General features: G+C 38.9%; 1 protein-coding gene across 2 annotated transcripts in view; it reads right to left on the bottom strand.

Annotated features, from left to right (window-relative positions):
- Positions 1-16927, bottom strand: part of ADA2B (ADA2 2B) — a 28438-nt gene extending 11511 nt beyond the window's left edge. Inside the window, exons 1-9 of one of the 2 annotated variants that reach the window (XM_077360170.1) lie at positions 16667-16927; positions 10654-10709; positions 9710-9888; positions 7843-7908; positions 7559-7684; positions 7382-7442; positions 6395-6458; positions 6173-6231; positions 5900-6049 (exon numbers count right to left, since the gene is read on the bottom strand). In XM_077360170.1, the coding sequence (XP_077216285.1) occupies positions 5900-6049; positions 6173-6231; positions 6395-6458; positions 7382-7442; positions 7559-7684; positions 7843-7908; positions 9710-9888; positions 10654-10709; positions 16667-16716 (811 nt within the window). In that variant the 5' untranslated portion in view covers positions 16717-16927. Of the gene's footprint in view, positions 1-5899; positions 6050-6172; positions 6232-6394; positions 6459-7366; positions 7443-7558; positions 7685-7842; positions 7909-9709; positions 9889-10653; positions 10710-16666 lie in introns of both variants that reach the window. The other variant, XM_077360169.1, reaches the window with a different exon arrangement.
- Positions 16928-17368: the final 441 nt, after the last annotated feature.

A 17368-nucleotide genomic window follows, 5' to 3' on the forward strand; every position in this document is an offset into this window, starting at 1 on the left:
ATCTTCCTGTGCTCACACCTCCCAACAGAATGGTGTAGCAGAAACAAAGATGCGATCTTTACTTGATGGAGCCCGTACTGTTCTTATTCAGATGCGGGTTCCCAAATCTTATTGGGGTGATGCTATCCTCACTGCATGCCACCTCGCCAATCAGCTTCCATCTTCGGTCCTTGATGGTTCTTCTCCCTTTGCCATTTTGCTAGGATTTTTGGTTGTGTGTGTTTTGTTCACAAACTTGGTCCAGGTTTAGATAAGCTGGACCTCGGGCTGAGCGATGCATCTTTTTGGGTACTCTCGGACTCAGAAAGGCTATCGTTGTTACAGCCCTCACTTACGTCGATCATTTGTCTCTGCTGATGTTACCTTCTTTGAGTCCGAGTCTTACTTTCTCACTCCTCCTACGGAACGTTCCATTGTTCTCGATTCGGATATTCCTCTCCCTCGGGTTGTCCTTCCAGATCCTACTCGTCCTCTTCCTCCTTTGCAGGTTCCTGAGCTGACCCCTGTACCTGATCCTTCATCATCCTTACAGGCTCCTTCGGCTATTCGTCCTGTTACTCGCCAGATCTATCAGCGTCGTTCGAAGCCTGGAGCCCATCCTCCTCAGCCTACGCCATTACTCTCTCAGCCGGAGATCGCGTCATCATCCTCTCAGGTACCTCTTCTTCCCCCTCCTACTGCTACTATAGATTCTCCCATTGCTTCGCGTACTCGTTCTCCTTGTACTGCTCATCCCATTTCCTCTGTTATTTCCTATGATACTCTCACCCCTCTGTTTCGAGGTTTTGTATCTTCTTTGTCTTCTGTTTCTTTGCCGCAGTCTTTACCAGCTGCTCTTGATCATCCGGGTTGGCGTGCCGCTATAGATCTGGCCCTTCAGGCCAATCATACATGGGATTTGGTTCCCCTTCCTCTTAGGGCTCGGCTAGTGGGTTGTTGCTGGGTTTATGCTGTGAAACACTTACCTGACGGCATCGTGGAGCGCCTTAAGGAGCGGCTGGTTGCCAAAGGTTACACACAGACTTTTGGTTGACTATAACGAGACCTTCTCTCCTGTTGCCAAGATACCTTCCAGTTCGGGTTCTTATCTCACTTGCCGTGAACTAAGGGTGGCATCTGCATCAGTTAGATGTCAAGAATGCCTTTCTACATGGTGACCTTACTGAGGAGGTGTATATGGAGCAACCCCCTGGGTATGTTGCTTAGGGGGAGATGTTGTCCTCAGTATGTAGGTTGAGGAAATCTATATATGGCCTCAAGCAGACCCTGGAGCTTGGTTTGGCAGATTTAGTGATGCTATCATGTGCTTTGGCATGAAACAATGTGCTGTGGATCACTCCGTCTTTAGTTACCACTCCGCTGCAGGTTGTGTGCTATTGATAGTATATGTTGATGACATTATTCTTACAGGCAGTGATTCAGTGGGGATCCAAAAGCTGAAGACCTTGCAGAAGGAATTTTCAACCAAAGACCTGGGTCGTCTTAGGTATTTTCTTAGTATTGAGGTTGCCTATTCTACTAGAGGCATCTCCCTCTCCCAGAGGAAATATGTTCTGGACCTTCTTGAGGAGACAGGCCATCTCGGAGTGAAACTTGCTTCTGTTCCCATGGACCCAAATGGGAAACTTCTTCCAGAATGAGATTTATTAGAAGACCTTAGCAGATACAGGAGGCTAGTTGGCAAGCTCATATATCTTACAGTCACTCGTTCAGATATATCATTTGTTGTTGGTGTTGTCAGCCAACATATGAGCTCTCCTCGTACTTCACACTAGCTGCAGTGATTCAGATTCTTCACTACTTGAAAGGCGGCCAGGTAAAGGCCTTCTATTCAAGAAGCAAGGGCATTTTAGCGTAGAAGGCTTCTGTGATGCAAATTGGGCAGGATCTCCGGTAGACAGGCGATCTACCACTGGATATTGTACCTTTGTGGGAGGCAATTTAGTGTCATGGAAGAGTAAGAAATAAGACATAGTTTCCAAGTCCAGTGCCAAATCAGAGTACAGAGCCATGTCCCATACTAGTGGAGAGCTTCTTTGGTTGCGTTCTCTTCTATCAGAGATTGGTTTTCCTTCATCCTCTCCGGCTCGGCTTTATTGTGATAATAAAGCTGCCATTTATATAGCCACCAATCCTGTCTTTCATGAGAGAACCAAGCACATAGAGGTTGACTGTTACTTCATTCGCAGGAGAATACATAGAGGCGAGATTCATGTTTCCTTCACTCGATCTTTGGACCAGCTTGCAGATGTTTTCACTAAGCCCTTAAGTAATGCAAAATTGAATGACAATTGTAACATGGTTGGAATGTATAATATATACATTCCAGCTTGAAGGGGAGTGTTAGAAGTTGGTGTATTAAGCCTTAAGGGCATAGTAGCCATTATGTATGTTTCTCATTTCTATAAATACATTAGTGAGGGGGAGCTCCCACTATCAACTTTTTTCTCCTGTCTTCTTCTCCTCTTCAACCTTCAACAATTTTATGCTTCCTTCCTCATCATTCCATAGGAAGTTCTTTTGAAACCACTAAAGTCTCTTACTCACGCTAATGAGGCACCGAAAGAGAGACATAAAGTAGAAGGGCAAGTTAGGAAACACCGATAAGCAATTAAGCATGATTATGCTTCCCAACAACAGCAAGTTCTTCCACGATGACATTTTCATCTCTACTCTCTCAATCACATGGTCCCCCGACCTCTTAGGAGGCCTCCTAACAGACAACGGTATTCCCAAGTAGGAGTTGGGGATACTTGACAATCTACATTTCAACACCTAAGGAACGCAAGTAACCATCCCATTTTCCATCTAACACCTATAACTGATTTAGAAAATTTGACTCTCTGCCTAGTTACTACCTCATAACATCTCAGGACGACCTTTACATTTGTCATTTTATCATCGCAACCTTTAGATTTGTCATTTTATCATCACGACCTTCACTAAACCGATATGTATCATCTACATATTGTAGGTGAGACGTCTTTGCCACAGAATGATTGAAGGAGAATACCTTAATGAGACCCCCATCCATCTCCTTATCAAGCATTTAGTAACATGATTGTGAAGGGGAAGGGGGATAACGGATCACCCTGTCACAGACCGCTAGTACTTTTGAAAACGCCTTTGGGAGAACCATTCAAAAGCACCGACAACCAAGCAAAAAACACACATTGTTGCATCAATCTCCTCCAATGGGCCCCAAATCCCATCTGACTCAACGAGTTATTGAGACACACTCACTCCACCTTGATGTAGGCTTTCTCCATATCAACTCTGCATCGAAGCCCCATGTTTTCCATTCATCGAACAGTCTCTTATCTACGAGGATTAGAGATGACCGTATCAAGAAGCATTCTAAATTGATCGTCAATACTCTATCCAAAATCTTATACACTTCCGACTACGCTGATTGGACGAAAATCAGATAAATGATCTGCACCATCCGTCTTCGGGATGGCGTAGATAAAAGTCGCCCCAATGCCTATATCAAGGCTCAGTCAGTCCAGGAACTCTGTGAACATCAGCATCACATCCTCCTCAACCCCCTCCCAGAACTCCCAAAAGAACACTATACAGAACCCACACATACTTGGAATCTGGTACCTTTCATGGATTACTGACTTCCTCCACAAAAAAGGCTTTTCCAACCAATGGCTTTGTGCTTGGCAAGTGGAATCCCCTCAGAAGAATACAGCACCTTATATAATCACACAATCAAATCTAAGATAGCAGGTCTCACATCTGGTATTATTAATAATCAAGCGCCGTATATGCATGGGTCTCCTTTGTGTACTAGCGATGTCGTGGAAATAAGCAGTGTTCTTATCCAGCTCCTTAAGCCGCTTGGATCTCAACCGTTGTCTCCACTTGAACGCTTCTTGTATCTGAATCCGGTAGAAGTCCTTCATTGCGCCCCTGAGTTGAGAGTTAATGTATATTATTTCTAAACAGGGAAGCATTTTAGCCTTTCCGCCCTAAATTTGTACAAATATATAAATAGGAAGTTAGAAACATGATATGCATAGAGATAAGGAAGCATGTCACACAACCCTATCCACATAGGCATCTTTGTGTGGCATCTACTCATATACAGATACTTGGTTTGACTATATCTGTCAGTGTCAGTAAAATATGTACAGAAAGTTTTCTGTTTGTGTGCGCTTAGTAATTTCTATGTACTGAATCTAATGATTTACATAATCTACTGATTTACATGGTATTAAAGTCATAGAGAAAATATGTGAAGAGGTGGTTGAAAAGATAGATTTGAATGTGTCCAGAAGCAAATCTCAGTGCATGAGTCATTTTTCCATTCTGATCATTTTTTTTTTTGAATAATATTTTTCATTCTGCTCATCTTTTTGCATCACTTTTGATGTCATCCAGCCGTACTGCTGATGTCAACAAAAGGGAATCAGTCGCTAGCCAAAATCGAATCACACATTTGATTTACATGCTGGAAATTGAAATGAGTGTTTGGAATGCACATGTGTGTGCCATTACAGGGAAAAAGAAAATGCACTTATCTTTGAGAATCCATGAGAAAAAAGAGCGAAACATCACCCATGAAAAAATGGCCAATCAATTGAATAAGGAAAATTTAGAAGTGCTGGAAAAAGAGAAGATTAGAAATAGGACGTACTGGAAATCAGAGCAGGTTAACAAAAAAGAAGAAAAAGAAAAAAGAGTTTTTTATTTCTGATCTTGTGAGTTATATAAACAATGCATCAGGCGAAACTAATAAAATAGAAACTAAAGAAGGGATTTCAACACTAATGACATGTGAAAAAAATGTTGAGAAATGAACTGACTAGCTGAAACTAGGCTACATAAACAAGAAGCCCACTTACAGAAATATGAGAGAATTGAGTTATATGAATGCTTTTGTAGAAAGGATGATCTAGAAGCATTTGTTACACATCATTATACCTCTTCAATGACTGGATATAGAGGATTCCATGATCATTTATACAGACAAAAGTCCAGTGCAGTTCACAAAGCATCAATCACAATTTTGACTTAAGTAACCTAAACAACTAAGCATAATGTATAATATAAATATGATTTTAGATATGTTGTGTTTGTATTCGCATATCTGTTGACCGATAGCATATCAGCGGAATTCCTTTGAATCGGTTCTAATACAAAACTTATACTGTAGAATTTGTTAATGACTTTCAACCAACAGGGAACATGCATTAAACCAAGATGATGAACTATGAAGTTCAAAACTCCTCTTTTGATATAGAACATGAAAATTGAAACCCTGAATTATACACTTGAGGTCATAACACCAGGGCAAAGGCCAACTTTTCTAAAGTTCCGAATTCACCAATTTTGGAAAAATAAAAAGCACAACCTTTTCTGTAACAACTAGAGGAGCAACTTGGGTCGGGCTCAACCCGAATCCGACAGGTTCAACCCAGTTTTGGCTCGGATTGGCATTTTCTTGGGCTGGGTTGGGTTGGGTTAGGGTTGGGAAAAGCCGACCCGATTTAATTTCGGGATGGATTAGGGTTGAGGCCTTGGCAACCCGACCAGAACCCGACCTCCATCCTCTAATTTTATCACGATTTTCTTAGGATTATGTTTTTTTTCTTGTATTTTTCTGTTTGGCCCTAGATGAACCCCAACCCAACCCGACTCAACCCGACCTGATTGGAGGCGGGTTGGGTTAGGGTTGACCATCCTCAACCTGAGGCTCGTGTTGGGTAAGGTTAGGGTTGAGGAAATGCTATCTCAGGATAGGTTAAGGTTGGGCTCAACCCGACCTGACCCAACCCAAGTTGCATCCCTAGTAATAACTAACTTGTCATATCTTGAAGCATTTGTATACAAATGTATAAAGGAATGGATAAGCAGTTAGGGCAAAGGTTCTAGTTTGTCTTCTCTATACCTTCAGGTGTTGTCAAGCCTTCCACTTTGATTCCATCAGAACCACCCTTAAACTGTGCCATGTTTGAAGCCTTTTTACCTGCGCCTGTTGATGCAGTATTCATACTGTTACCACCAATCCCACTTACCTTGGACTCCCCAGAATCTCCATCTGATGCAAGACATTCACACGATTGCATACATTATATTTATTAGTATACCATAACATAATTTGAAAAGATATGCCAGCTAATCAAATAAACTGCCTCAATATTAAGAACAACCCTCACCATACCTGCCGTTAAGCTAGAGGGTGATCGCCCTACTGGACCATCTTTACTTAAATCTTCAAGCCTTATCAAGCATATACAAGACAGTTAGAACGAAAAATCCAACAGACATGAATGTGAAGCTTCTTTTTTTTGGAATGTTAACATGAATATAAAGCATAATATTAAAAAAAACATGAATGTGAAGCATGTGTGTACAAATGAAACCGCGATAATGGTTTTCATACTTGACCCTTGAAGGAGAGAATGGAGACTCTTCCTTTGGTGTGATATCCCCAGCTACAGGAAATCCTGCAATAAAAAACAGTATGCTAAAAGTCATAATCCTATTTCTAATAAGTAATAACATTTAGTGGAAGAGCATCATGGTAATAATACAGGTCTCTATAGAGAGAGCATGTGCTGCAAATTCCTCATTTTCAGGGCGCCTGAAGAAAATGAACCCTAAGTGTACTTTTTCATTCATGCATAGAAGAGGGTGTGTACATGTTAACAACAATTATAATTAACGCGCACATGTGAACCACAACTGTAATTTACAACAAAAGGGCAAGGACTATAGGCAGCCAAAAAGCTCTAACATAAGCAAGAGTGAAATACATATAGGATGTCATCCAGGAACACTGACGTAAAAAATGCTATCAACAATGAAAGTGGGGAGATGATTTTTTAGCCCCCCACCCCCAACGTGAATTGTTGGCACTGGGCAGACTTTAACGCTTTTTGATGTCAAATAACGTTAACAAGGGGGCGAAAAATCATCGCCCTGAAAGTGCCATAAATAGAGTCGTGCATAGTGACATTAACAGTAATGTGAACATGGGTGCTCCTTTATTCTAATTCAATTAAGTAAAATTTTCTTGATTATTAAAGAATGGGCCCCATTTGCGTCACACTGTCCTACATTGAACATATGCCTTAAAACTGGCTCCAATCCTGTGTCGCAAACAATAGTTTTTTTTTTCTTTTACCCCTGAATAGCTCGTGCTTTGGCTCCAATCCTAATTCAAAATCTGGGTGCAAAGTTATACTACATCTTGATGATATAATTTGTGGAACAAATTAGTTGTAGCCTAGAATGATGTAACGTTTGGCCCCTCTGTTAAGCTATGTATTTGCCCAAATATGTGCATTGAACAGAGTAAAGGTCAAAACTAGAATGAATGAACATTTTCTTTATCAACATCAACGTCACAGACCTTTCTTGCCCTCACCATGCACTTTTGCCATAGCAAGAAGTTCCTTTCTATTCTTCCCAACAACATGAGACATGTCCTGCAAATATATATACATGCATAAAAGTAGAGATATGTTATTGTTACGCATCTTATTTTTAAAAAAGGTGACAATTCACACAACAAAATTTCAAGATGGAAAAATAAAATAAGTACCGGAAGAGGATAGCAAGGGGAGTTCATGTATTGTGTTGTATAATGGTCAATACATTGTGCCTTGTTCTTGGTACCAACATGCTCTGCAACTTCCGTCCAATTCCCCAATCCATACATTTCAATTCCCTGAAAAAGAAAGATATTAAAATTTCTTGACATATAAGTTTAGAGATTCACCTTAATTCTCTAAAAATCAAAATATAAAAATATGCAAAAGAAAAGAGAACCTGACCTCTTGCATTTCATACATCATAACAAAATAAGGAATAAAAATTCAGGCATACCTCTAAAAGCAGTATCTCTTCATCTGCATTCCAATCTGGACAGATTAGGGGGAATGAAAGATTATCCTGCAAAAGAAAATATTAAGATTAAGACAATGAAATGTAAAAAAAATAAATAAAAGCTTTAGTCTTTATTTTCAACTTCCGATTCCACCATTACCAGAAAAGATAATGAAGAACAGATTTTCAGGGAAAATGAATCAAATTGAACAGGAAACCTCAACTAGCATAGAATATTGGGGTTTATTTGAGGCAGAAATCTTCCTCTTTCTAGCACATTACTCTCTCAAGTTTGTTCTTAGGTGAGTTATGCACCGAATTTCTCCCTCTCTTATGAGTGTTTCTCACTCTCATCTATACCATTTTGCAAATTGAATTGTTTGTTTCATTGAAATGGAGGTGTTGCTGCCCGCATGCTTCACATTACTCATGTGATTGCCTTCATTGATACTTTAAAAGTTTGTAATTTCCATGTAGACTTAGGGCCCATTTGGATACCTCATGCATTTGTATTTTGATTTGGATTTGAGTTTTGGATACAAAACACATCAATCATCTCCATGATCATGTTTAGAGAGAGAGAGAGAGAGAGAGAGAGAGAGAGAGAGAGAGAGAGAGAGGGAGGGAGGGAGGGAGGGAGGGAGGGATGTCTCGTTGCTGCCGGAGCAACGTCGAAGAGCAGCGATGGTGAAGGAAATTGCCACAAATATTGATTTCCAAATAATGTCTTGCAGAAAAGATTTGAAAATCCGAAATTTTTGCACTGTTGTAGCTAATTTGGAAATCTAAGGATCTGATCCAGTTCAAAATATCAACTAAATCCAAATCAAAATTTTGTTGGTATCCAAACGTGGCCTTAAGGAAATTTCTATATATATTTTGAGTCACAAACTCATTTCCTCCACAGCGTCCAAGTTATCATACATATATTTATGTTAATCTATCAGGTTACAATTTACAAATGACAAAATACTATTCATTTATGTTCATAAATGTGTTGGGTGACATCAAAGCCAGAATAAGGCTGAGTATAAACTAAAGAAGGTCCTATGAAGATAAATTGGATAAGCATTTCAATGAATTTATTGAAATAGGAAATTGTTTTAAACAGATAACTGGTCAACTCTCGCTCGGCCAATTGAGGAACACGTAGACACAAACTAGGTCTGATGCTGCAACACTCGCTCTGTACTTGCATGTTGAGGTCTAAAGCCAGTCCTTTACGTAGCTTTTATTCATGTTCCCAAACAGATTTTGATTGCATGTAAGGAGTATGTGTGGTGTAGATGTCACAATTTTTCAGAGAAAATGGCAATCAGTCTCTAAATGATTGGTTGTTTCATGGAAAACGTGTTTCAACTTGATGCAAAATGCAGTTAGACACATCAAAAACTGCCTTCAACATAAAATTTATCTCCACCAACTCATAAGGGTTGACACCATAATAATGAACCACACATCCACACTCGCTTAAAAAACAACGGCTGGTTTTGCTCCTCTATGTAATGAATGGGCAATTTCCATACCATTAAAAAAAGGCAATAATCACAGAAAATGAGAAATCAAACAACAAAAAACAATATGTTGAATCAGGGTCTTCAAAACAAGACTAACTGCACCCATCTGACTTCTCTTATTTAGGATATTAAATCATAATTTTATTGTTATTTCAGCAAAGTTAGCAGAGGGAAATTTATTGGTGAAACCAAATCCTCCATTTTATAGAGACAGCATGTTCTATAAGCACTGTAAAGCAGCAACCCATAAAAAGACCCGATGCTTTAGGATTGTAACAAGAACGAGCACAGAGCACCATGTTATCTAACAATTGCTGGATACAAGGTTGATGTCAAGTGATGTTACAAACCATAACCCTGTAAGGGTGATTGCTTTTGTGAGGTGTAACTTCAGCCCCGACGGAAAAGCACTCCACGCACAGGTCAAAATCAGGACATTTTGTGCACTTAATACGAATCTTTCCAGAAATATCCTTATTGCAATAATTGCAGTGGTATAAAGCCTTTTTCCCTTCATTTGTTCCTTGACCTGCCTCAACAAAGAGACATAGTTACCAAAAGGAGAAGATTTGACAAAAGAAAGCAACTTTGCTCATTTATATGGGTAAAATAGATTGTTAAACAAGAAAATCTCCTAATGGTAGCTGACATTGAACATGCTTTACGAACTACAAAAATCACAAAAATAGTTGCTCCGTCCTTGATAAGTATTGAGAATTTACTAATATGTTGTCATTTCATAGGTCAAAGAGAATTGTCCAAAAAAGAATAACATTTACAACCATGGAAGATGATTTCTACGTCAACAAATGCAAGAAGTGGTGCTTTAAAAAATGACGCCAACTGGGCCATTAGCAATTAGAATCAGTTAGCTGAGTCTTGGGGCACACCTATTGACCAATTCAAATAGAATTGCAAAGTTTCCTCCTGAAATTGTAAACTATGATGTATGGGATTCGCTAGTTTGCTTTTGCTATTGGAGATTAGTCAGTGTCAATTGCCATATTTGTTGATGATTTCAACTTTTCTATTGGATATTTTTTAGCACATAAATCAAATTTCCTCAAAAAGCGTCTAATGTGCAAACATATATGATCATGGTTTAATGTATATAATAATCCTAATTATACAATCTAGAGAGATAAGTACATGAACATGGAGATGCTTGGCTTGCCAGGCCACTTATATTTCCTACGGTTATCCTATAATGTTTTCGTCCACGAAAAGTTCCTACTACAACTAATTTGCATTAGAACACCATTTTCAGGTCATGCACATGTCAATGGTAACGTACCTGCAGCTACTGCTTCAGAATTATCTCCAGTGGAAGCAGGCTTCCTTCTCTTTGATCTACAAAACAGACAATAATGTGAATCCCATAAGGAATGCGAGAAGATTAAGTACATGCAAATAAGAGCAATCAACACAGGGTTGAGCCTCTAGCTCATTGGTAAAAGGATCTGTTCATCAACCAAGAGGTCGAGGTTCAATCCCAGATTGCCTACCAAAAAAAAAGTGCAATGAACACGTAAATTCCATTTAACATTATCCCCCAACCAACTCAATATGACAATGAAGCCAAAAGGAAGCATATAGAAACATGTATCAACTAAATAGACACATGGGTTCATAGCCACAAAAAAAATTATTGAGAATGTATCAGCAACATGTTACAATGCAGGAAATTAATTTATTGAGCATATATCAGACTTTGTCAGACAAGATTTAAAAAGTAATAAACGTAATAATATACCAAATTTTAATGAAATTTTTTTAAATAAAAACTAGCACTATTGCATGAATCCGTGAAAAAGGTACAAAAAGAAAAATATAAGACAACATAGCCAATAATATATTGTGGTATATAGGTGATATGATAAATAAGCCTATAGAATGATTTTTATCTCATCAGAATAAATCGTTATATATCTGGATATATCATCTATATGTTGCAAACCTCGTGACTAAGCATGGAATACCATGACGATAAGAGTATAGTCTATACAGATACTCCTGGAACCCATTCAAAAGGATTCATTGCACAGAAAGGGGAACTTTGCAAAAAATGCGAAAGACAAAGATTTAAAGATAATCACATTGAAAATGATTATTATCATTAATATAAATGAGGAAATCCTACACAAATTCATTTAAGAGGCTTATCTCAGGTCTCCTGATGGTGTTGTCAGGCTCTGGCGAGTCTCCATGAAAGAAGTACATATCGACAATCTGGTCCTCCTCGATAAGTATACATCTGGACCCAACAGCTTGAGGATCATATATGGTCCAAACTTCTTCCTCTTTAATGTGCCGTACGCTCCGACCGAAAATCGCTCTCGTAAAAAATACACCATCACTAGATTCCCACACTAAAAGAATGGTCTCTCATGTACTGATCAGTCATGACCTTGTACTAAGCGAGTCTCCGTGAAATAACTACATATCACAATTTTGAAGATGGGAAACGTGAAAAGTGATCACATCCTCAAGGAGGTCCAATAAGTATACATACGCAACCGCTTGAGGATCATATATGGTCCAAACTTCTTCCTCTTTAATGTGCCGTAAGGTCCGACCGAAAATCGCTCTCGTCGAAAATATACCACCACTAGATTCCCACACTAAAAGAATGGTCTCTCATGTACTGATCAGTCATGACCTTGCACTAAGCGAGTCTCCATGAAATAACTACATATCGACAATTTTGAAGACGGGAAACAGGAAAAGTGATCACATCCTCAAGGAGGTCCAATAAGTATACATCTGGACGCAACCGCTTGAGGATTATATATAGTCCAAACTTCTTCCTCTTTAATGTGTCGTACGCTCCGACCGAAAATCGCTCTCGTTGAAAATACGCCATCACTAGATCCCCACACAAAGTATGGTCTCTCATGCGCTGATCAACAGCGACCTTGTACTACTCGTTACTCACTCTCAGTCACTCTGAAACCTCTTGTTGTACCTCCTTGATGTGCTAAATAGAGTCTTCAGCCTAGGCACTATGTTTCTGGGGATAGGATAAAGGGGTACGATCTAGAAGATGAGGAATGGGGTGGCTATAAGCCTATAAGTAGTCTCATAATGGGATTTTCCAATGGAATGGTTAAGGAAAGTGTTGTAAGAAAACTTTGACTAGGGTTATAGTAAAGTCTCATTTATGAGGTCCTTCACTAGCTATGCATCATATAAATTTTCCAGGTTGCAATTGGCGACTTCTGCCTATCCATCCAGATGTGGTTGATAGGCACTACGGAATCGAAGTGTAGTCCCTATTTTGCTCCATAAAATTATGTAGAAATGACCCAAGAACCTAGTGTCCCTATTGAAAGTAAATGACCCGGGAACTCCATACAGATGTACAACCTTTCTAAAAAATAACACCGCAACATGAGACGCATTCGATAGATTCGGGCACTGAAATTGCGAATAAATTAGTGATAAAATGATGCAAGCGCATGAAATCGCAGCAAATCATTGACAATTCAGTTACAAGCCAGCTTCTTATCGCCTCAACTTTAATTGGGTTGATTTTAATACTATCAGCCGACACAATATATCGGAAGAAGGTGATGTAATCCGGCCATCATCTTAGCTGTGACACTTTATGGTCAACTTTATTTGGGTTGATTTTAATACTATCAGCCGACACAATATATCGGAAGAAGGTGATGTAATCCGGCCATCATCTTAGCTGTGACACTTTGTTTTTTCATGGGAGTATTGGACATATGTTATTTATCTTTTAGGCAGATTTTTATTTTCTTATTAGTAATTTATTTAGCCTAGATGTTGGGGATGTCCACATCAGCCTAGGCCTACCTTAGCCCCTTTTTCATAGCCCACTTGTCCTTTTAAACTCATCTTGTATAGCCTTTTAGCCCTAACCAACTTATTTCTTACTAAAATAACGAAGATGAGAGAAGGATTTAGGGTTTTTTGGATTTACAAAAGGTTAAGAAGCGAAAGAGAGAAAAGATGAGATCTCAAAGAGGGAGGGGAGGAGTTGGAATTTTCGAATGGAAGAAGGAATTGAGACAAGATTTCTTATATAAAAACTTAAGGAAAATGTTGCTTACCTTTAGTGTACAAGAGTATGTTCAAATCAAGATAAACGTTGCCTTGATACTATGTAAACATTCAAAGGTAATATATGATGCAAGGGAACAAAAATTGAGAAGAGAGAAGAGTGGCGGGAGAGAGACCACACACATCGTTTAGGGGAACTTATATTCAGATCATGAGTAAAGCACATTGCAGTGATGTACCGAATTACATAGACGCCCTTAGTAATATCTTCTCTAACAATATGGACAAAGCTCCACGCAAAGACCCAAAACCGGCTAGGCGATTGTGAGGAAACTTGGCGAATGGCATTAACTGCATTGCACTGACAAACGAAAGATTTTTCTACACATGTTCCTAACGAAATTCAAAACTCCATTGATACAAAGGCAAAAAAATCTGACTCCTAGAAAACTAACTAAACTACTTGATGGGGACCATCATATAGCCCATATTCTAATTTTTATGTGTCATTCATGTGTATTTTAAGCAAGGTTGCCAAGGCGGGAATCGAAAGCGGGATTCGATTCTGGATTCGAAAGCGGGAATCGAAGGCTCCTGGGATGGTTGGAAGCGGGAATCGTGGGTTTGGCAGAGAGTCGACGGGGATTCGTTGGGGAATCGTCGGGGAATTGCCGGGAATCGCTGAGAGTCGCTGGGGAGTTGGGATTCGATGGGGATTCGCAGGGAATCGCCTGGGAATCGGGGTTCCTATAAAGTGGGAATCGGGGTTTTCATAAATTGGGAATCGGGGTTCCCCAGAATCGGGAATCGGGGTTCCCCAGAATCGGGGATTCGAATCGAATCACGGTTCGGATTCGCGATTCGGGGATTCGCGAATCCCCAACTCCAGGTACGAATCCTGCTTCTCTGATTTTAAGTCCTCTTAAGTTATAGGAGGGGTACTATAGCCCTTTCCACCAATATCACTTGGTTTTTTTGAATTACGAGCACATGTATTACGAAAATTTGAAGTGGGCATTTTAGACAAAAGCGTTAGCTTCTTGTTTTGGGTTTTATAATTTTCTAATTCTCTTTGTTTTCTTATATATTGTTAGCCTTAGGGCCCTTTTCTTTTGTGATAGATGCTATTGATTCATGAGAATCCCCTCGGCATTTGACATCAGTTTATATGGCTCCTTTAGACTAGAGCTTCCTTCATTTGGCCCCTTGCTGATATAGTGCTTGGCGTTGTCATTTTAGCGGCTTTATTTCTTTATTCTATGGAAAGACACCTATGGAACAATATGAGGAAGTTGTTAACCATCATTCTGGGATGAGAATACCCATAGATGCCAATACACGTCAGGATGCATTATGAAGTGTATCCCATGGCCTTGCACCATATAGACCTTTTACCACGTTCTCCTTCCACCATGGCATGGGTTTGCACCTGAGATCTTTCATGGATCACACTCTTTATGGAGAGGTTGATCCAAGTCACATCTAGATGATGATGGGTATCTACCAAGGGAACAATAGCAAAAAAACAAAACAGGGTTATCTCAGTGTTTGATCCCGGTGGAGTCTCATTCCTGCGGCCGATGGGAACTCGAGTTCTTTCAAGAAGGGGAGTTTGATGCAGGAGCATCCCCTCGGCATTTGACAACGGTTTATATGGCTCCTTTAGACTAGAGTTTCCTTCATTTGGCCCCTTGCTGATATAGTGCTTGGCGTTGTCATTTTAGTGGCTTTATTTCTTATGTCATTTTACAACATTAGGGGTAGTTTAGGGATGTAATGTTGTATTAAGGCTGTGTTATAAAGCCCCTTCTATCCTCTCTCTCATTCAGTTTTTGATGAATTGAAAATTAGAGCAACCCTCTTTTGAGATAGCTCCTCTTGTATCTCCATCTTTTTCTTATGAAATGGGAATTGTAGGCTAGGGATTCTAGTTTTTTTTTTTCCATTTCTCCCATCTTCCTTGTTGTATTCAAGGATCCATTTCCAACGACCCCATGCTTGATCCGATCTCTCATGTCCCCACGCCCGAAGGAGGATCAAGATCCCTATCTTCCACAAAATTCAATAAAAAAAAATAATTACATATCTCAATCCGATTCAAAGATCAGAAATTGCTTCCGCCGCTACGCTCTGTGTTGCAAATCATGGATGCGAAATCTACTTTTCCAAGGTGCGAGGCCTTGACCCCTTAATGTGATGCCCAAGGTTCTCTTGGTGCGATGCCTTGGGATTGGTAGTGGGATTTTATCACAACCTTCTTCAGAGGCACAAAGCCTTGAATCCTAGGTGTGATGCCTAGGCAAGATCTAGAGTGAATCCAAATCTGATCTTTCATTTTAATTTCCTGGGGTAATCCTCTTTATTTTAAGTTTTTGATCTCTACATATCATTTTTTGATCCATGCGCCCCCCCTAGTCTCGCCAAAAATCCTTATCTGTGTCTTCTTAGCATATGTTTGCATCTCGACATACATCTGCACATCCTCTAAATACGTCTGCACCTTTCTAAACCTACCCTAAACCTAGTAGAAATATTTTTCCAATCTAATCACATATTTTAGGATCCAATATCCTAATTTTCACCCATCCTTTTCACCCATATTCCCAAAAATATTTCCCCGCATTCGTAAATCATCCTGATTTTCTGATTTGTTTGAAACTCAAACTCATTCAAGAACCTTTCCTAAACTTCTCAATCCGTGATTAAAAAGTATGAGACATAATTCCTACCATAGATTCGTCCTACATTAGTTTGGTATTAGAGTGAAGTATTAGTCCTTCGTTCGATTGTCCTGTCTCACCACTCACCAAAAACTAAAGCCAATTCAACATTAGTAAAGCATGCATCCGCACAACGCAAAATCCACATTTAGAGAGCCAACTAACAAACTGAAAATTCTACATTATAGCATGGAAAAGTAGTAAATTACATGCATTCCCAAACAACAAGGCAGACATAAAATCTCAATGGACAGATAAAAAATGCCATGGAAAACCAGTAAAATCACTAATTCCATACAAAAAGGTCAAACAATCTCAATCAAACAACAAAAAAATTAAAACCCAATTCCCAAAACATTCAAATAACAATATAGAAGCTTCTCCAACATGGGTTCTTATCAGTACTAAAGATTCAATCAATAACAACATGCAGTTAACTAACTGAACTACCCAACTACAAAATTTTACATTGCAAAGAAAAAAAACAATAAACTTCAAAATCAAAGCCCTCAAAACCAACTTAGAATTACTAAAAGATCAAAAACCCTAGATATTGACCTCTGATGTGGATCGTCGTCTGTAGAATTATGAACCCGTGAACGGCCCATCTCCTTGTGGCCAACAAAACCCTAGCTAGGGCATCGGATTTTATAAGAGGGGGGTTGAAACCCTAGATTCTCAGAGATTTTCTATATGTAGACAATGTACTAATTCAGGGAAAGAATTTCATGTCTTAAATCTGTGTTGATTTGTTACTGGCAACATTACTGCATATAGGCAGTAAAGATCCTACAACGTGCCATGTATGTTTTGGCTGTAGAAAAAACTGATTATGGGACTCAAATTATACCATACTTTGAGCCAGATAATCAGTTTTGAACTCACAATCGTTTTTCAAAAGCCAAAATAAAGGGCCTAATAATAGATGTTTTTGGTACATTTTCCCTATTTCTTGTTTTTTTTTTTTTGCATTTCTAGAAAATACTAATGATTATGTTTTCAATTATGAAATACTAATGGATGTTTTTGGTACATTTACCTATTTCATAGTTTTGATAGAATTATGCTTTTAATTATTTCTCTATTTCAACGAATAAAAATAATGATTTTTCCCAATTATGAATTACTAATGGATGATTTTGGTACATTTACCTATTTCATAGTTTTGAAAGAATTATGTTTTTAATAATTCTCTTTTTTAACGATAAAAATAATGTAATTTCTCTTTTTTAACGATAAAAATATGTTTTTTTTTCAATT

This window comes from Tasmannia lanceolata, unplaced genomic scaffold (assembly GCF_043159265.1).
Source record: "Tasmannia lanceolata isolate RefF3 unplaced genomic scaffold, GAP_Taslan_0.1 ptg000018l, whole genome shotgun sequence".
In the NCBI taxonomy this organism is placed as follows: Eukaryota; Viridiplantae; Streptophyta; class Magnoliopsida; order Canellales; family Winteraceae; genus Tasmannia; species Tasmannia lanceolata.